This window comes from Setaria italica, chromosome II, assembly GCF_000263155.2.
Source record: "Setaria italica strain Yugu1 chromosome II, Setaria_italica_v2.0, whole genome shotgun sequence".
Taxonomy (NCBI): Eukaryota; Viridiplantae; Streptophyta; class Magnoliopsida; order Poales; family Poaceae; genus Setaria; species Setaria italica.
Window position 1 is genome coordinate 14792393 of NC_028451.1, and position 21515 is coordinate 14813907.

General features: G+C 46.7%; 2 protein-coding genes across 2 annotated transcripts in view; both read right to left on the reverse strand.

Annotated features, from left to right (window-relative positions):
* Nucleotides 1–4748, reverse strand: part of LOC101767138 (glycine-rich RNA-binding protein GRP2A) — a gene marked incomplete in the record, with an annotated part of 6021 nt that extends 1273 nt beyond the window's left edge. The window contains 4 exon segments of the mRNA XM_012844220.3: nt 3841–3948; nt 4041–4109; nt 4267–4388; nt 4588–4748. Coding sequence (XP_012699674.1) covers nt 3841–3948; nt 4041–4109; nt 4267–4375 — 286 coding nt within the window.
* A 2167-nt stretch (nt 4749–6915) lies between these two features.
* Nucleotides 6916–10195, reverse strand: LOC101767539 (L10-interacting MYB domain-containing protein-like). Its single transcript, XM_004959182.1, has 3 exons — nt 9750–10195; nt 7594–7894; nt 6916–7512 (listed from the first exon to the last, which is right to left on the reverse strand). Exons 1-3 carry the CDS (start codon nt 10193–10195, stop codon nt 6916–6918), a joined length of 1344 nt encoding a protein of 447 aa, XP_004959239.1.
* Nucleotides 10196–21515: the final 11320 nt, after the last annotated feature.

Here is a 21515-nt window from a genome sequence, read left to right on the forward strand (position 1 = left end):
CGATTGCTATCTATAGTTTCCAATCCCAACTAATTTGGTGCCACCGACCCTGCATGAATACTGCAGCTATTGCTACAGTGTCATACACTACCTGTGACACTGCCCTGCAGGCACAGCACTGAACATTACCTGCAGTAGCCCCACCATAAGAGATAGTGAAGAAGAGAAAGTTCGGTTGTGGCCAACTCGCATGTTAGTAGCTGAGGATGTCAGGACACTGAGGGCATGGACTCTATTAGGTAGGGCTGTCAACAAGACGAGGTCACAGGTTAGGCTCCAGCTTTATACCACTCAAGCCGAGCTTGAGTGAGCCTAGGATTGCCTTCAAGCATGCAGTCAAACTCAGGCTCAGCTTGGATGAGGCTCGCAAAGGCTCAACCTCAGCTTGACTAAGCTCAGCAGGGGACATCTTGAGGACAAACAAAACACTCAGATGCCATAGAACACAAGAACCAAAGGAACCACGGGTAGAGGCAAGGGTAGCGCCACTAGGGTTATGGCCCTAGGCGTCAATCCAGTTTTTCCATTACGTATTGCACTGTAGCATGAAGGAGCCCAGCAAATGCAGTTGCCCCATGGAGTGGCCCTAGGCGTTGGGCAGCTCCGCCCCTGATTGGAACCAAATCAATGCAAAACAAGAATATACAAGGGATTGGAGATTGGAGATGGCACGAGCTCGTTCACCTGCAAAACAAACAAGTACATCTTGAGCTCTTTCACCTGCATTTCTGCACACAAAAGCACAGATGGACTGCTCCTTCCTCTATGTGGACTTGGGAATGGATATTGGTGAAGCTACTTTGTGGCAAGGACAAGAAATGGTCAGGCAGCAGTGGAGGCCCTTCATGGTGATGTCTAAATGCCTTGCATATCGATTATCTAGGCTAGCAGCCTCACCAAGGCAGGGCACAGTTCTACTTGCAGATGTTGTGCAACACAGAAGCTACTTTGTGGCAAAGACAAGAAATGGTCAGGCAGCAGTGGTGGCCCTTCATGGTGATGTCTAAATGCCTTGCATATCTATTATCTAGGCTAGCAGCCTCACCCAGGCAGGGCACAGTTCTACTTGCAGATGTTGTGCAACGAGCCATGGAAAGAGAAGAGATTGGGGAAAGTTGGGCCAGGGGTGCTGTGAGAGCGGCGTGAGTGTGATCACCGTCCACATGTGACGTGACCTCACACTGGGCAGTTTCAAAATTGGGCCACATAAGCACCGAGGCACAACATAATGTGGATTGACAAAATTAACAAGGTTCATTGAATATCTCAAGCTCAGCTGGATAGAGCTCATGAGCTTGACAGCAGGCTCAAGCTCGGCTCATTTTCAGTCGAGCCAAAGCTTGAATCAAGCCATTAACAAGTTGAGTTCAAGAAGCTCACAAGACTCAAGCTTTTTTAACAGCCTTACTATTAGGCACTGTATTCAAGGAACAAATTGGCACACAAGTGAAAACCACTTGCGACCAAACTTTCAGGCTGGTGTATGGGATATACACTAAATGCAATAGTGCTAGTGCCAGAGTGTATTTATTGTGACTATATGCTTCTTCTAGTTTAAACATAGCAACATGAGTTATGAGTTTCCAATAAGAAGCTCAAAACACCTTTTGCAGATTTAAATGAACCAAAGCATATCCTGCCATGTCTGTCAAACCCATCCGTATTTTCTCATCAAGGAGTGCAGTTCTGTTGAACACATGCTAAAAATGATACATATAGATATTTTTTGTTTCTGTAGCCAGTAACCAGCCATATCACTGTTTAATGGAACATCTGGTCGCTGTCCACAGGAAGAACTTGTTCATTTTGCTTTGTTTCTTTGATCAGTGTTTCTCTACTTTCAGGTTTTGTTTATTGGCATGCCTAAATTTTTGGTTTCATCTTGACATACAGCATGGAAACATTTTACTATGGACATCATGACGATGCATGCATATAGGCAATATAGCCTTCCATTCAGTTAGTATACCGCTAAAATAACTGAATCTGCTATTTGTTATGCCAGGCCTAGGACTTGCATACATAGAAGATAACTTTATTTTTTCCTATTTTTAGTGACATAGCTATCCTAGCTCCTCAGCTGTACTGCCGTGTTGTGCCATTACCAATTCCCCTATTGCCATATGTAAGCAGTTCCAATAGAACAAATTGACAGATTTTGCTTGTTTCTCATGTTCAGTAACCATAATGCATCATTGTCATACTCTTACATATAAAACCTTAAAATGCATCACAAATCCATAAACTTGCATGACAATCTCACCCAGGTCCATGATCATTAGGCTCACATATGTTGCACATTTGGCTCTTTCACTAGTATAACTGTGTCAAAGTAGGTCCAGTTCCGGCTTAATTCACAGGTTTTGATATGGCATGTTCACCTTTCTTAGTTAATATTTGAGCAAATATTTATCTTAAAATTACAAGCATCTATTTTCATCGGTTCATTTGATGATGGTGTATTAAACAACAATTCTGAATAAACCAAGGTTGTTTCCCCTATTTGATTCAAAATTTTGTTGATCCACTTATACAAATTCAACGACATAAATGGCCATTTCTTAAGTTCAGAGACCTAGATGAGAAACTCGCCCAAGCGTAAGGACCTACTATAGAATTTAACAAACCACAAGAGGAATATTAAGGTACCAACCACTCATATACATAAGGTTGATCATATGAAATTATTCTATGTTTCTTGCATCTCATGCAAGTTAAAAACTGTAATATCAAGTCTCAGTGGTAAGATGAAATCCGAAAACCAAATGCACCATGTGTAGCATTGGTTGACTATAACATCAAATGGAACTTAACTTCAAGATCACATGTACATATTTGATCCAGCAGCAACAATGCAAACCCATATAATCCATTTGGCATTGAGATACTACCATAATCTATTGGGCAACAGCTTTTAGAAATTTAAATGTTAGGCAGAATACTATATTACTAAAATTGCAAATAAAGATCTTAAAACATTTCAAATTACAGACAGGTGCAAGAGAATCAAAAGTTGCATAACATCAGCACAGCAATCATAAACTGACCCTTTTTTTTTCTCAAACAACCATAAACTGACCCTGAAACATGGAATAAACCAACAATGCAATTTGGTTGAGTATTTGGTTAGCTCTGCCTGAACCAAATGCTATTTTAACACTGCATAGTGGGATATGAACCAGATTGCAGCACATCGTTGCAGATTTAGGTTACCTATGGAATCCATTAAATTAAGGAGCTCAACGATTTATCGATTTGGACTACATTATCTGTCTTACACAAGTCAGCTCATCAATTCGTTATAGCATATGGAAAGCCATGAGTTCATCAGACCATAATTTCAAGATAATACATACTCCCTCCATCCCAAAAAACAAGTCGTTTTAGAATTGTCCTAAGTCAAAAGGTTTGACCAAGATTATAGAAAAAACTAGATATATTTATGGTATGAAATAAGTGCCATTAGATTTATCATGAGATATATTTTTATAATATACCTATTTGATGCCATAAATATTGATACTTTTCTCTATAAATTCGGTCAAAGTTGAGAAAGTCTGACTTAAGACAAACCTAAAATGACTTGTTTTTTGGGACAGAGGGAGTAACATTTTCAGATTCAGAAAAGAGCCGCATGGTTACATTTATAGAGACAAATCATTTCTAGCAAATACACCTTATAGGAATACAGATTGGTACACACAGTCCGATTGTTCAGCATGCACATACTTAACCATGAGTAAAAAATTGAAAGCAAAGCAGACCAACATGTATGAACAACCAGGTGTACGGTCACTTGATTGTTAAATCCAGTCAGATTGGCAAAGTAAGCACAACGCACCTTCCCATCCATGCCAGTAATGGCAGCGGCTGCCTCCTCTGTGGATGTGTATGTCACAAAACCAAACCCCCTCGATCTTCCGGTTTCCCGGTCCATGATTATCCTAGCTGAACAATAACACCACCGCAACAGGAGAAAGTATTCGTAATTGTGTAGTATATCTGAAAGAGAACAAATACAAAAAAAAAAAGATGCGTGCCTTCAATGACTTCACCATAGTCTGCAAACGCATCCCTCAGGCTGTGCTCATCTGTGCCATACGAGATTCCTGCAAGGATGACAAATCGGTAAGCATGGTACAATAGAATAATGGTTGTGTACAATAAGCCGAATCATTCTGTGGCAATCAAATCCTAAATGTATCCAACCATTCACGAAAACAAACAAGACAATGAATTAGCAGTGTCGAGCGGAGAACTCAGAACCTCCTATGAAAAGCTTGGAGGAGGACATGCATCGAACCGCCTGGTTGAGCGACGAGCTGGCACCAGTGGATCGCTTGACAAGATTCCCAACCTTCTGCAGGAACGCCATCTCCGAAATTACCCTGCAAATCACACAAATCGGGAGGCGGTAAGAGCAAATGTCACCAGAACCTAGTGAGAAACAGGGGCGGGCCCAGTATAGGACATGGGTCACAACTGCACGTGTAAATCGAAGTTAGTAGGAATAGTACATCGAGCTTAGGGTTTTGGGTGCTCCGTTCCGGACACCAGGGTCGAGGAAGGGAAGAGGAGTGCGCGTACCTGGTGGGTGCTCGTCAACGGCGAACGGACCGGCGAAGACGGGCGAAGGGCGCCGCTGCTCGCCCACGCCGCCGCAAGGAGAGGAAGGTCACACGGGGAGGAGAGCCGAGAGGGTCAGAATGGCAGAGTGAGGCGAACCGTGAACGGGAGAAAGAAACAGACGCCGCGGCCAGGCCTCCTATAGCGGCGGAGGTGCCGCGAGAGTATGGGCCGAGAAATCATTAAGAAGTTGGCCCACGAGGACATCAAATAAGAGAGAAACGAATACGCAAATCCTAAAGCGCCATGGGATATTTTGACTGAAAACGATGCAGAAAGACAGGCATTTGTCTCGGACATTTTGAGACTTAGGGCCTGTTTGGTAGGGCTGTGGCTGTGGCTGAAACGGCTGCGGCTGTGGCTGCTCTGGTGAAACAGCTTCTCTGGTGAAGCTGAAGCCATTCTGAAAAGTGTTTGGCAAAACGGCTTCTCCTGTATTTTTAGGAATGGCTTTGATAAATCAAATGTCATAGATGCCCTTAACTATATGGATTTTTTTTAATAGATGAAAATAGATAATCACGGTTCATAAATAGATTACTAGCGAATGTCGCATCCAGGTTCAAAAAAATTCTCACGGTTCATCACGGTTCATCACGTTTCATAAATATTTTAATTGCTACTCCTGTATTTCTCTCAAAAAAATTCAGCTGATTTTTTTTTAATATTTGAATTCATCACGGTTCATAAATAATAGCTACCATCCTTACATAGCATGCAACCATATAAGCTAACTGACATACTCAAGATGATCTAGAAAGGAAGATTGCTCTAGCAAGATCATCTCGGAATTTATCCATGGTCCGATCATCTGTTTCCATGTTGGATGTATCTCCAGCATCTTGAGAGACATAGTGCTTCCTATATCTTGAAGGTATAGTGGGCATATAATCGGGATTCCGATCGCATTTGCGGAAATCCTTATCTTGTGTGTGGTTTTCACGAATGAAGTTATGGAGACACATGGTTGCGGCAACTATCATCATTTGCTTCTCCATTGGGTAACTCGGCATCTTGAGAAGGATTCTCCACTTCATTTTCCACACACCAAAAGAGCGCTCTACCACATTGCGAATACTTGAATGCAAATGGTTAAAATGTTCTTGCTCACCATTTGGAGCAGGACCTCTCCTCCAATCTGGCACATGATACCTTTCACCCTTGTATGGTGCCAAGTATCCAGGTCTATTTGGGTACCCGGCATCAACCATATAATACTTTCCTAAATACACATGTAAAAAAATGAAGGTTGTGAGCCACGCGCATTCATGTATAGACATGAGAAAAGATAAGGTAGGTGATCCGACATACCTAGAGGGGGGTGTGGAAAGGTAGAGTGATCATGTCGAAGTGCATGGAAGAGAACATTAGTATCATGCATAGACCCGGGCTGACCAATAGATGCATAAGTGAACCTCATGTCGAAATCAACAATACCAAGAACATTTTGTGTCGCTTTGCCACTCCGACCAATGTACCTAATCTGGTCCTCAGGACGTGGTGTCGCTGAAATGTGAGTGCCATCCAAAGCTCCAATGCAATCTTTAAAGTGTGGCATCATCCTACGATCATTACTAATCCTAGGATGTGTAGTAGAGAAATTAGGGTCAATTGGCTTTATGTAGTCTGCACTCATAGCCACCATACATATCAATACCTCCTCAAATTTTCTACTAATTGTTTCTGCGGAGTGCTTGAATATACCATGTACACCACTGGTAGAAGTACCATGCCCACACACAAGTAGGAAAATAGCCAATGATTCCATAGAACTCATATGAAGAGATGATTTTAGTCCATAGCTACCCACTAACAGATCATGCAACTTGTAAAATAGAGATGCATTCATTCGGAATTGCTTATGACTTTCACCTGGAGTGTTTAGCTTCTCCATTGTCCAACCGAATCCACTTTGTGCCGGAATTCTAACATCATTCTTGTCATGGTAAGTCATGAAGTACTTGCAAGAAATAAGAGCAGTGGCAAATTGACAATTTTGAGCAGACCGCAACAATCCAAGAGTGTTTTTAACCCATTCATCATGATCAGACATCTCATCGTCAGAAGATTCAGATCTGTTCATGATATAAGTAACATTCATGAATTGCAAAGTAGAATATAGATTCAAAGTAGCATACATAAGATATACTCAAACTACTTAGGCATATATAGAATATAGATTCAAAGTAGCATACATAAGCATACATATTTCAGAGTAGCATACATAAGCATACATATTTCAGAGTAGCATAGAAATAGAATCCAAAGGATACAAGCATGTTGCACAAACTACTTAGGCACATCATTTCTAGTCATCCATTCATACTTCCTCTTCAGCCAATCAAACCTCTCCTCAGGTGTATCCAAAGTCATAAACATCTCTCGTTCAGCCCTCTTGGTAAAAACTAGAGATGCAACAAAATGTTCATTCGTCGAGGGAAGAGCCCCACAATTCTTGACCAAAGTCATGACATCCTGGATGGAACAACCAGATGTATCCTCCCTCCTTGCAATAGATTCACAAGATGCAGTTGTCCTCTCATTCATCTCCACAATCTTGCCCATTTGTTCCTGAAACCAATGCCCTGTACTTGTCTTGGGTTTCTTTCCCTTGATGTTACTAGCCCCTCGACCTCTCTTTGAACCATGCACACTCCTAGGTGTCACCTCCTCCGGCTCACTGTCCGAATCCACTTTGTCTGCTTCATCTTCATCATCAATAGGAATTGGAGAGCTTTCACGAGACAAGTTTGCTGAAGAAGGTGCTATACCACTAGAAGCGGACCAATGTTCATCACCAGTATTTCTGAGGTCTTCAAACATAATGCTTAGCTGTTCTTCATTTTGTAGTCCTTTCAGCTTGAATCTGGTAGAGCCCTTTATATCCTGAAATGCAATAGTTAGATATTAATATTTTTACATATTGTAAAATGAAAAATCTGGTACAACTGCAACTTATCTACTTACTTTTGCTGTTTTCTTCCACCATGCCTCTGACATTACAATATTCTTCCCAGTTTCATCCCATCCAATCCCAGTCTCCTTATTTTTCAACTGCTTCCAAATACCATAATCTTGCTTCGACTTATCCCATTTATTCTTGAATTGCTTTCTAGTGTACTCAATCCCAGTCCTCTCTTTAAACCTTGCTATCACATTCTTGTACCCGGTCTTACTCAAATGAGTACTTGATCTATTTCCTTTTAAAACTTCATCAGCAAAAATCTCACAAACTATCCTATTGTTCTCATCACACCAATCAGCCAAGCTGTTGCCAATAGGATATATTCAGAAACTATATATGGCAGTATACTAGAATATATTGCAGAATTCTCTAAAGTAGCAAATCTGTCCCAGACTTACTATTACAGAACCGGTCTGGTTGACAGAATGAATCAAGCATGACAGAGTAGAAGATGCCTTCAAATAAGCAAAGCAGGTCACAAGGTCCATTCAGGATTTCTCGGCATAAGATGCCTTCTAAGCAGTAACAACTACACACAATCATAGTATAATCGTGGAGAGTGGTACAGAAGGTCCAACATTAAATGGCAGAACATCAGAACTTGGATTAAATGGCAGAAGAGAAGATAGCTAGAGCAGTAATGACTAATGAAAACGCTTCAAGCACCAACTCTTGAAGGACAGCAGACTAGAAACTGATAACTTTCATTGTGTCAAGGCAACAGTCTGATAGGTGGACAAGCTCATCCCAACTCATTATTAAATATAGCCAGCAAACTAGAAATCATAATCCCCTCAGCAAAACAGTAGAGGGTAAATAAAAACACTATTGCAGTGCAGAGCACCAAATCACCTCTATGTTAAACAATATTGAGAATGGAAGTTACGACATAGCTGCAAGCTTAAGATGAACAAGTTACTGGACCATAGTGGTGACCGACACATCAGGTTACCTAAAGTCCTAGGATTGCAGGTCATATGATGGTCTGTCACCAGTAAAAGAATGACAACTACCAATCAAATTTGAGACTGAAATTGTATAACAGTAAGTATAAAGAAATGCAAGTGAGATAACCATGAAAGTGAAAAAAAATGTGTACAAAAGAAAATAAATATGGCTGAACTACTATTTCTTTGCATAAGAAATTTGTTTAGTCTTGGATAAGTCTTATCAGGATCAAACCTCCAGAATCAATCTGTAACATTTGGCCCAAGAATGCAGAAACCACTTAAGAACAAAACAATCATGCAACCTTGGAAAGATTTTCGTCAAAATCATTTCCCGCTTCATCCATGAGTACAGATAAAAAATTTATCACTTGGATTGAAAAATACATCAAAACAGCAGAGAAGTCATGAAACTGAACATTGAGAAGGCACATTCCCCTACTTCCCCTACTCCTGATGGGGAACAAGTCTTCAACTTCTGACTAGAACTTCTCTGGCTCTCAAACCCCACGACAAGCCACGCACCTTCAACATAAGAGTGGATGATAGACACCGTACCACGCACCTTCAATTAGCTGGGAAATAACAATGCACAGGTACTACTACATTGCTGTCTGCAAAAGCAATGATATGAAACATTGCGATATGCTAATGATCTACTAATATGCTATGATATGAAGTAATATACATATATGATATATCATATATGGAACATTTGCGAGGAGCCATTTTTGACTCTTAGACATTTATTAAACCAGGATGCAAATGAGTGAAAGTGGTCACACAGAAGATTGGCATGTCGCCTGTCACTCTAGTGTATCTTGTTATCTAGCTACATGCATATTGCTTAGGGCATATGACTGAAGGATAATAATATACCACAAGGACTGAAGGATGCTGAATCCAAGAATGGGCATGCAGTTCCCTAAAGAAAACACATTTCATGACCATGCAAGGCAATGGCCAGCAGCTGATGCATGCCTGGCACCCCAGATAGCAAGCAAAACTTTAAAAATCCAAATACACACCACAGTTCACAACAAAATGTCCCAGATAGCAAATGCGTCACGCATGTTCTTCTTTCTAAGGACAACAGCAAGACAATGGCTTGAGCTCAAACACAACAGCAATCACAATGGCTTCAACAATCACAACAGCAATCACAATGGCTCAAACAAGGAAATCACTTTAATTGGATCATATGTTCTTACCTTGGATCGGTGAGGTCGACGTCCACAGATGCAGGAGCAGTAGCTGTCCTAGCCGCCGGTGGTGGCCTAGGTGCGCGGGTACCTCGCCGACGAGTTGAGGAGCTCCGAACTGGACCAGAGGTGACCCGAACCGGCAGCCGCTCGTCATTGCCTCCAACCTCCTGTGAAGCTGTCTCCTGTTGAGGATCGGCACGGAGCCAATCCGGCCCTAGAGCCGCCGCCGCTGCTCCGGCCCACCACTCCGGCCATCCTCCGGGCATGGCGGCGTTGGGGATGCCGGAGGCCTGGGAAGCTGATGGCCCCGCGCTGGGGACGCCGGGCCATGCGCCGGGGATGCCGGGCCACGCGCCGGCGGCCAGGCCCGCCGCGGCTGGGATGGCCGGTTGCTGCGCCGGTGGCTGGCCCGCCGCGGTTGCTGCGCCTCCAGGCCATGCGCCCGCCACCATGCCGGGAGGCACTCCCGCGGCGGCCAGGAGGGCACCCAGGGGACCCGTCGGCGGGCCTCCCGGCCACAAGAACGGGGCGCCGCCAGCCCCTCCGCCGGACACATACGGCGCGCCGTTGGACCCTCCGCTTGGCGCATCTTGGAGCCCACCACCGGATCTACCCCTTTCGACCGCCGGATCCAAGTTTCCCGCCGCCGGAGGAGGGTCCATGCCGGCCGCCGCCAGACCAGACCGGAGGAGGCGCTACCAGAAGAAGAGAAAGGAACGGTTCGCGAGAGGAAGAAAGGAAAAGGAGGCGGTGGCAATTCGGTGTAATTTTGCCGAAGTCGAAGGGTAATTTGGTAACATGGGGGGCGCGGATGGAGGGGAAGCCGCGGGGAGCTGGTTTTTTGGGCTTCTCCTCCCCAGTACAAATTGGAAAACGGCTTCACGGGTGCTTCGCGAGAGAAGCCGTTTTTTGGAAGGGCGTTTGGTACGGCTTCTCCAGAAGCCGCTCGAGAAGCCGTCCAATAAGCCCTACCAAACAGGCCCTTATTATTATTAAAAACGCATATAGAAACTAAACTATGATTGCATAGAAACTAAAAACCCATATAGAACCATGACTCCGTCGTGTGGCCGGTATGTGGAAGGTTGGCACACGCTGGGCTTATTCTTGTGCTGAGTTTGGGCCGGCTTGGATAAAAGTGAGACTTTTGAAAATCTTATCTTTCATGGGATGTTTTCGAACAATATGGTATATAGACCATTCAAACGGATTTTTAAAACACCATATTTGATATTGTACAAATAGTCGACCCTAACCACCATTTCCAATATACTTGTTCAATGACTTGAAATTCATTCATGATATCTCAAAAGATATCGGTTTTTTTAGTGCGACTTAAACCTGGAAAAAGGGTTTCCACTATCCTTTCCGTCACTTTTTTTTCCACTTCCTTACCCTTTTTCAATTTCCTGTATTCTATGGAAACCCTTACTAGTGCGGGACTTATCCTTATATAGTAAGACTTGCAAGCATATGTAGATAAAGCATGATACTACATTTTAAGACAATCAGGAGTTTCAAAGCAGCCTATAGGCTCACTAGTGGGCTTACTAGTGCGGGACACCTGATCATTACCATCCCCATTTAGGACAGTTCCAACCCAAAGTTTCTACGAGCAGAGTCTACGGTACCACATCAGCAAGACACTGGTTCAACAGCAAGATATTGGTTCAGGAAACTATCCTTCCAACCCACCATTTCTTCGTGGGACCTGATTAATTTTTTGTTTTGTTTCACCCCCCACATCTCTCGTTTTCTTCCTCTCTCTTTCTCCTGCTCTCCTATCCTATCTTGCGTCACCCAACACTGGCCGGCCATGCCTCAGTGGTAGCCACGCGCGGCATTGCCTTAACGAGAGCCCGGCGGTGACCGGCCCTTCCACGATGGAGGCCATGAGCGGCGTGGCCCGGAGATGGCCCCATAAGTGGCACTGCCACCCGTGGCTCGGCATCAGACCATCAGTAGGCCGTGATGGCAGGGACTTGCTTCAGCGCTTGCAGCGGCGCTTCGTCGGAGCTCGGGGATTGGGCGGCGGATTCGCGCACGGGGATTGGCGAAGGCGGTGGGACTCGAGGAGCTGGCCACGAGGCCACCCAAAGGCCCCGGCGGCGCCGGTAGGACATGCGGAGCCGGCATTCAAGCTGTGAAAGGCAAGGGCGGCAGTGGGGTGCCTGCAGGGCTTCCAGGCTTCCAGCGTCGAGGCACCCGCAGCTGCAGCAGCACGGGCGCGTCGTGGTGTGTAACATCCGCAAAAATCACCAACTTAAATCACTCGCTAAAAATTATTTTTAAAATCTTGCGACTGCTGACCTCCCGAAAATCTAATCTTCCCGGCAATTTCACCGTCCCGACACCCAAAGCCGACAGCCATCCTTTTTATCCTCCCCGTAAATTTCACCGCGTGCCGGTCGACAAACCGTCGCGTGTGCTCCGACCGTCCTCCGCAATCACCGCTGGCTCTCCCTTTCTTTTTCTCTTTTTTCTCCTATTTCTTTTTCTCTTTTCTTTTTCCTCCTCTTTCTTCCTTTCTTCTTCCTCCTTCCTCATTCTTCTTTCTTCTTCTTTCTCCTTTCTTCCTAGCGCACACCCCCAACGCCACCCTGCTGGCCGGCCCCCCTGGCGCACAACTCCCTGGCCGGCTTCCCCCCTTCCATCGTGTGCGTGGGGCCCACGACCGCCCCCCCGGTGGCGCACCCGACCCCTGTGCCCGGCCCCCTCCCTGCCAGCCTCGGCATCTGCGCACCACGCCTGTCGGCGACGGCGACACCCCTGCAGGCCACGCCCCAGGCCCCTTCTCCCCCCCAACCACCGGCGCCCCTTCCCTACCCCACGCTGGCCCCTATCGCGCCTCCCGAGCTCGCCGGCCCCCATTGGCGGGAGCTCGTCGTTTCCTCCGTTCATCGCCTATAAAAGGGGCCTCGATGCCCGAAGCTCGTTCCCAACTCGCCCTCACCCTCTCCAACACCAGCTCGCCCCCTCCCCTGTGCACCGCCCTTCCCCCGTGCATCGCTCGTCTCGCTGGAGACGTCGTCGCCCCTGTCCACACCGGCCCCCTCGCTTCCACTAGTAGAGAACTTGTCTTTAATCCCGGTTGGTAGGGAGCAAATCTCCCAAAAAACCATCCGGGATAAAATAATCGAGACAAAAGGGGGGTCTTTTGTCCCAGGTCACTCAACCGGGACTAAAGACCCCTTTTATCCTGGTTGGGAATACCAACCGGGATAAAAGAGTTTTCCAAAAAAATAAAAAAAAGCACCGGCAGGCGGAGGCCTGCCTCGGCTCCCGCGCCGCCGGCCTCCGTGCGCCGCTGCCAGGCCACCGCATCCCGCCGCCACCCGCACCCCGCGTCGGCGCGCTGGCTCCGGCCTCGCTCGCTCGCACAGTGCGCCTGCTCCGGCTTCGCCTCGCGCTGCCTCCTTCGCCGCCGTATCCACCCACCACTCCTCGCCCGCCGTCGCCGCCTGCAAAAACTCACCACAACAACACTAACACTGCACCGAGCTCGCCGTCGCTGCCGCCTGCAACAAAAAACTGCAAGAACTCACCACCACAACTACACTAACTTGGCCACCGAGCTCACCGCCAGCCGGCCACCTCTTACTGCGTTGCCCTGTACCTCGCCCCGCTGCTGCTCCTCAATGGTAGTGAGGGGCGAGCAGAGGGGGAAGGGGAGGGCAGCAGAGGGGGGGCGGCGCCGACCGGTAGGGAGGGAAGGGGTGGCGGTGGGCCGGGAGGGAGGGGGAGGGGACGGCGGCGCTGGTAGGGAGGGAGGGGAGGGGCAGCAGCGGCGTCGGGAGGGAGGGGAGGGGGCAGCGGCACCAGTGAGAGAAGAAAGAGAGAAAGGCTAAGAGATAAGGAAGAAGAAAGAGATAAGAAGCTGGGAATATAGGAGGGTAATGCGCCAATGAGAGAAGAAAGAGAGGGGAATTGGAGGGGGCGCACGAAAAATGAGGGAGGGACTTTTTATCCCGATTGGAAACACCAACCGGGACTAAAGGGGCCCCCTTAGTCCCGGTTGGTGTTTCCAACCGGGACAAAAGGTCCCTCCAGACCACTACTGTTTACAACCGGAATTAAATGGGTTCTTTAGTCCCGGTTGGTAAGCCCCTCACCAGTGGGGGGTGGTTTAGTCCCGGTTGGTGAATCTTTTATCCCGGACCAACTTTAAACCGGGATAAAATGGGGCGGATGGAAGGTGAGTTCTCTACTAGTGTTCCCGTCGCGGATTCATCGAGGTGAGGCCTCAAACGGACTCCCCACGGCCTTCTCTACCCTCTCCTGCCGTCTCCCCTTGCCGCCGGCGAGCCTAGGCCGCCGCCCCTAGGCCGGCCGCCCCTTCCCCAACTCCCTGTACCGTACGGTTCACAGGAAGAAGAAAGACACCCCCTTTTCGATCTAACCCCCACCTTTCCCATATTCACCAACCAGTCCTCCCACCACTCTCAAGAAATTCCCACGGATATGCCCCTCCACCACCCAGAAATCTTCATAAATAGGCCCCTGGTTCTTATGGTTGGGTCCAAAGCCTTGTTTTAACCCCTAAATACATGGTTATCTCGTCATTTCATGTGCCAAACTTCCTCCAATTAATCCCAAATTTGACCACGTCATCCTCCAATATACTTCCGCTAAGCCATATCTAAATTTCATGAAAATACTCATTCCTTCTATTTTCCGTTCGCGTTCTCTGTTCGAAGCTCAACGGGTAAAATCTTATTTTCTTTTATTTATTGTGTGCCCGATTGTGTGTGTTGTAGATCGCGGAGTACCCGAGGAGGAGCAACGAGAAGGAGTTTGACTGCAAGCCTGAGCCGAAGGACCAACACCGCGAGCAAGAACTCCCGGCCAACTACGAGGATGGCAAGTCCAATCTCACCCTTTGATGCATATTTATTCCTAGTTTTTCAAACACAACCTATTGGTCTGTTTTATAAAATTGCATATTGTTTTACTGCTGAAACACGGTTGGATAGCCACCCCTTGATTGTTATGAACCTTCCTTATTTGTCCTATAATTATCTCTAAATATGATTTGCTCTATTTGGATGATAATTACCGTTAGAATGCTTAGGACCTCGTTACTCAATTCAATCATGACTTCAATGGTTTATTTAAAGGATAAATGTGTGAGTGTTTTCAAATGAGCAAAATGGGTTTTCAGAAATAAAGAAAAGAAATGCTTAGATGAGATGGATGGGTGTTTCTTGTGTGAAATGCCAATACGTTGGGCTCGTACCTTTGTGGTTGAGCAAGGTTGGGAGATATCCATCTTGTCACAGTTAAGGACCGAGTTGATGTGCCATCTTGCCTAACCCACTATCATGCAACCGCTCGACCGTTGTGTGGGCGGCGGCTTAGCATAAATCCCACTAGCTGGTCTGTTAGCCATTAGGAGAGCTGGTGAGCAACGGGAGACCATGGAGAAGGACTACAAACTTTGTGAACTTAGATCTTGGTTAAGATCTCGTTGGAAGGTCGTTAACCCCTTGGTTGCTTCCGTGTTGGCTAGTTAGTCTTAGCTAAGGTGGGTAATGGCATTGTTAGGATCTACACCGACACTAACGTCATCGTGCTGCGGTACCCTACTTGTGGGTAAAGTGTACAAGCTCTGCAGAGTTAGAACCTATCCGGATAGCCGTGTCCACGGCATTGGACGAGTTACGGCTTGGACACATAACTAGTGTTTGGGTGATGAATGGTTTCCATAGTGTGAGTTGAATTTTGGAAGGTGTCTGGCAGTTGCGCCGTGAGCTACTGTGGGCGGGAAGTCTAGTAGCGTTAAAATTTGGATCCTTTGTGTAAGATCAACCCCCTTTTATTGTTTCGGTTACTAAAGAAAATGTTTTGGAAAAACCCTTTCGAAAATGAACCGCTACATGTGTTGAAAAACTTAGCTTTATGACAAATAAACCTTAACCTTATCCTTGCTTTATCCTGTGCATATTCTTAATTGTATCCCGTTCCGTGGATGGGGTTGAACTTGTTGAGTACTTTTGTACTCACCCTTGTTTTTGTTGCTACAGAGAAAGACCCGGACTTCATCATCGAGGATTTTGAGTAGGAGGTCGCTTCCGCACCCAACGCTTCCCTGTGGTGTTGGCCTTTGTAGAATGCTTCTGCTGCTGAGTAGTCTCGAGTGCTGTCTCTTGACAGTAGCTTGACTCGCTGCGGTGATTTATTTGCTTATCATTTCGGTGTGGCTTTCACGCCCACTCCCTCGGGAGTTGTACGATATTTGAACTATCTATTGAATAAATGTGTTATCAGCCTTCTGGGACTGATATTTGTATCACATTTAGTCTCCACTGATGTGGGGACACTTCAGGTGGTATCAGAGCTGTCGTTGGCTGTAGGACGTGACCTTAGGACCAGAAAAGCTATTTTGATCAAAATAAATTACTTACAAAATTTCTTCCTACCCCTGCTCTATTGCAAAACTAATTTGCACCCCGATTCTTTTCCAGATGGTCGAAGAAGGATGGGTCAACAACCACTGCTTGGAGGAGCCCGGTTTTCCAAGTTGTTGTTCGCCTGCATGGACCGCCTCGGAATTTATGAGCGCCTGGAGTACAGCAGCAGGGAGTACAAGGACCTTGGAATCCTTCGGTGTGAGATGATTATCTACATCGGGAGGAGTAGCCGTTACCTCGACATCCAACCATGGAATGTGACTGGCACCGACTTTCGACACAAGGAAACTTACCAAGTGGTAGCCCAAAAGGCTCTGCGTTTCCTATGCCAGATTTATGAAAAGCACATCAGCCGCACTTCAATGAGGTTTTACCCGCTTGTCAAGAAGAACCGCCTGGTCTGGCTGGCCCGAGTGAGGACTTTGGAAGGACATGGACAGCGCGAGGATGATCCCACCATGCTCCACATGACTGCTTATCTTCTCACCCTGGATGAGCTCTATGACGAGCAGGCTGTAAAGCTGAAGCAACAAATTCGTAGAGGTGAGGACGCAAAAGTTATGGTGAGGAGGCTTCAAGTGAAGCTTGCAGCCGCCGAGGCATGAGCTGCAGCCGCCCAAAGCAATGAGGCTGCCGCCATTGAAGCCCTCAAGGAGGCCGAGGATCGGCACTCCAAGGAATTGAAGGATGTGGGCCTCACAAATCGAGCCAGAAGGAGGATGGTGGCCCTTGAGGATGAGAAGGCCCCGATCCTTGGTGGAATTCCCATCACCCAGGGATCCGGCAAGCGGAAGAGCCCTGATGCCACACCAGCACCACCGCCTTTGGAAAGAGGCTCTAAGGTGGCCGATGGAGAAGCAGTGGAGCCCCCTCCAGCGGATGGGACACTAAAGGATGAGGTGCTGGCCCTCCTTATTCCGCTAGAAGACCACTCCGTTTAGGAAGAAGACTCGCCTCGCGAATAGTATGCCCAACCCAGAGTTGCACGCAAGGGAATGAAGCCATCACGGTCTGAAGCTTAGAGTTGTGCCCCTCAGTTGTGTTGTTGTAGTCGATCGTGTAGTGCGTGTTTTGATCTTACCCCAAAGTGTTGTACCCCTTCCCGTGGCAAAAAAATAAAATCGTTTTTACTTGTTTGTTAGTCTGTGTGCTTGTCGATAGGAGGTGGATTCTGTCTTTTCGAAAAAATGAATTAATTACCTTAAAGATCACTAAAACCCAAATCCTAGTCTCATAAAATTTCGCGCAATCTACAGATACCTCCCAAGCGTGCCACCAGGACCTCCCCAAGTCAGACCCATGCCACCCCAGTGCTGAGAGACAGCCAGAAAGGCAAGAACCACCACCAACAGTGCTTCATGAGGAGTAGGAAGTGAGTCAGCCTGAAGGCAGAGGAGGAAGCCAAGTGGGAGTACAGCAACCACCGCCCCTATCGGTCATTGATCTGGTGCAAGTGATGAACAACCAGACCCTTATGTTGGAAGCCTTGGCCAACGCCATCACTCGCCAGAGGCCCCGCGGACAAAGCATGAATGAGAAGTTGACGGACTTCCTCCGGACCAAGGTACCCACTTTTGGTGGGTCTGTCAACCCTTTGGACGCAAATGACTGGCTGCGAGTCATTCAGAGGAAGCTAGAGCCATTTGATTGTGAGAGCAGGGATAAAGTTCTCTTGGCTGCCCACCAGCTCACTAGGACTGCTCTAGCTTGTTGGAAGAACTACTGCCACCCAGGATGCCTCCACTATCACCTGGGATGAGTTCGTGATGGAATTCTGCCACTATCACATTCCTGCGGCCACCATGAGGCGCAAGGCAGATGAGTTCCGTGAACTGTGCCAAGGCAACAAGTCTGTGGAGGAGTACACCTATCAGTTCATGGAGCTGGCCCGTTACGCTCCAGAGGAAGTGGACAAGGATGAGAAGAAGCAGGATATGTTCAAGAAGGGTTTGAATGCAGAACTGAGGATCCTGCTTACTCCTCAGATCTACCCTGACTTCAACACTCTGATGAACATGGCCATTCTGACTGAGAGAGCCAAAGCAGACGAGCGGAGGGACAACAAATGTCGGTTCCTGGAAATCAAGGATCACCACCAGGACCGATTCCAGAAGCCGAGGAGCTTCGGTCACCCATTACCTAGATCTCAAGCTCCTATGCAGTACCGGACCCAGTCCCAAGAATTCGGTTCTCATCAACCCACTGCCCCATTCAGGAGCCAGAACCCTATCAAGGCCCCACAAAACAGTGTCAGCCAAGTTACCGGCAATAGCAGGGCATGCTTTAACTGTCGTGAGCCAGGGCATTTCATCGCCAACTGCCTATATGCCAACAAGCCAGCAGCATCGGCCTTCTCCAACTCTATAAATGGATCGAGGGCAGCATTGTCAGGAGCCAACTGTGCCCCAGTCCGTAGCAACAACAACAGCCAACAGATGAGGCCGTCCCAGCAGTCATTTGGATAGGCCCGCGTCAACCACATTAGCGCGCAAGAGGCTCAGGAAGCTCAGGGCGTGGTACTTGGTGAGTTTCTAGTCAGCTCAGTCTTGGCAACAATACTTTTTTATTCTGGAGCATCACATTCTTTTATATCATCAAGCTTTATGGACAAGCACAACCTACCTACAGTACTACTAAAGTTACCCCTATTAACCCGAACACCTGGGGCTGACAACCAGGGTCGACTAGGTTGTTCCCGGGTAAGGATCAATTTAAGTGGGGTAGAATTCTTAGCAGACTTAGTAGTACTTGAGTCTAAAGGAATAGATGTGATCCTTGGAATGGATTGGTTAAGCCTACTTGATGGTCACATAGGGTGTGCAGATAAGATAGTACACCTGGTCAATCAGGACGGTGTGCAAGTAACTTGTCACACTCGGGGAAGTGGACCCGACTTGATGATTTTTAGCATGGAGGCCAAGGCCACATAAGAAGTCCCGGTAGTAAGTGAATACCCTGATGTCTTTCCTAAGGAGCTACCTGGAACACCCCCGGATAGGGATATAGAGCTCGTAATCGACCTTATTCCAGGAACCTCCCCTATAGCCAAGAGACCCTATAGGATGGCAGCATCTGAGTTGGCAGAACTGAAGAAACAGTTGGGAGAATTACAACAAAGTGGTTTTCTCATCCCCAGCTCATCCCCATGGGGAGCCCGATACTTTTTGTCAGAAGAAAGATGGGAGCATGAGGATGTGCGTGGATTATCACGCACTGAATGAGGTCACTATCAAGAATAAATATCCTCTCCCCAGAATAGATGATCTGTTTGATTAGCTGAAAGGAGCCAAGTATTTCTCCAAGATAGATCTGAGGTCAGGATACCATCAGCTCAAGATTAAGGAAAGCGACATTCCGAAGGCGGCCTTTATCACCCACTATGGTCAATTTGAGTTCACTGTGATGTCTTTTGGACTGACCAATGCACCTGCTTACTTCATGAATCTCATGAACAAGGTGTTTATGGACGAGTTAGATAAGTTTGTCGTAGTCTTTATCGATGACATACTTATTTACTCCAAGAGTGTCCAAGAGCACGAGCAGCATCTACGGTTGGTGTTAGATAAATTGAGAGCCCACTGACTCTATGTTAAATTTAGCAAGTGTGAATTTTGGCTCAAGAAAGTGGCATTTCTTGGTCATATCCTGACCATGGAAGGAGTAACAGTTGATCCTGAGAAAGTTGAGGTTGTTTCCAACTGGTAGCAACCCACCAATGTCAGTGAAATCAGAAGATTTCTTGGTTTAGCTAGGTACTATCGGAGGTTTATTTAAGGATTTTCCAAAATAGCCTGACCCATGATGGAGCTGCTTAGGAAGGATAAGAAATTCACCTGGACATAGTCGTGCGAGAGAAGCTTCCAAGAACTAAAGAAGAGATTGACGACCGCCCCAGTGTTAACCCTGCCGGATATTCAGCGAGACTTCGTCATCTATTGTGATGCATCCCGACAAGGATTAGGATGTGTCCTAATGCAGGATGGGAAAGTAGTGACATATGCTTCTCGCCAGCTTAAGCCTCATGAGCAGAACTACCCAACCCATGATTTGGAATTTACAGTCGTAGTGCATGCTCTCAAGATTTGGAGGCACTATCTGATTGGGAATAAGTGTGAGATCTACACGGACCACAATAGCCTAACATATATCTTCACCCAACCAGATTTGAATTTAAGGCAAAGAAGGTGGTTAGAGTTGGTTAAGGATTATAATCTGGAAATCCATTACCACCCCGGCAAAGCTAATGTGGTAGGTGATGCCTTAAGCAGAAAATCCTATGGACAGCCTGGACCCGAGAATGCCCGTTTGCAAGAAAAAATGGCACGGTTAAATGTGCACATTGTCCCCCAGAATCCTAGCCAGAAGTTGAGTGTTCAGCCCACTCTAGAGGATAGAATCCGAGAAGCCCAAGGTTCAGATCAAGACTTAGTGAGAATCCGCAAGCAAACCAGAGAGAATAAAGCCCCAAATTTCAGAGTGGATGACAAAGGAACCTTGTGGTATAAGGATAGAATTTGCGTACCCAAGGAATATGATTTCCAGCAAATCATCATGGATGAAGCCCATAACTCGGCGTACTCCATCCATCTAGGATCCACCAAAATGTATATGGACTTAAAACAAAAGTATTGGTGGAATGGGATGAAAGCGAACATAGCTCAGTTCGTCGCCCATTGTGATACTTTCCAAAGGGTCAAGGCAGAACATTAGAAGCCAACAGGTTTACTGCAACCACTACCCATCCCGGTTTGGAAATGGGATGAGATCGGTATGGATTTTGTAGTAGGTTTGCCCAAGACTCAGAAAGGAAATGACTCCATATGGGTAATAGTGGACCGACTCACTAAAGTTGCTCACTACTTACCCGTACGGACCACTTATGGTGGAGAAAGACTAGCTCGGCTCTATGTGGACAACATAGTGAAGCTACATGGTGTGCCTAGCAGAATTGTTTAGGATAGAGGAACCCAATTTACCTCTAGGTTCTGGAGAAGTCTGCATAAAGCCATGGGCACCAAGTTGGATTTTAGTTCAGCCTATCACCCACAGACCGATGGCCAAACTGAAAGAGTAATTCAAATTATGGAAGATATGTTGAGAGCTTGTGTCCTTACCTATGGCAAGGATTGGGAACAGAGTTTACCCTATGCCGATTTCTCGTACAACAACAGCTATCAAGCCAGTTTAGGCATGTCACCATTTGAGGCCCTCTACGGAAAGAAGTGCAGGACCCCTTTGATGTGGTCAGAAGTGGGAGAACGCACGCTTTTGGGACCCGCCTTTATCAAAGAGGCGGAAGACCGAGTGTCCCAAATCCGAGAGAAGCTGAAGGTAGCTGTAACGACCGACCCCTAACCTTTCC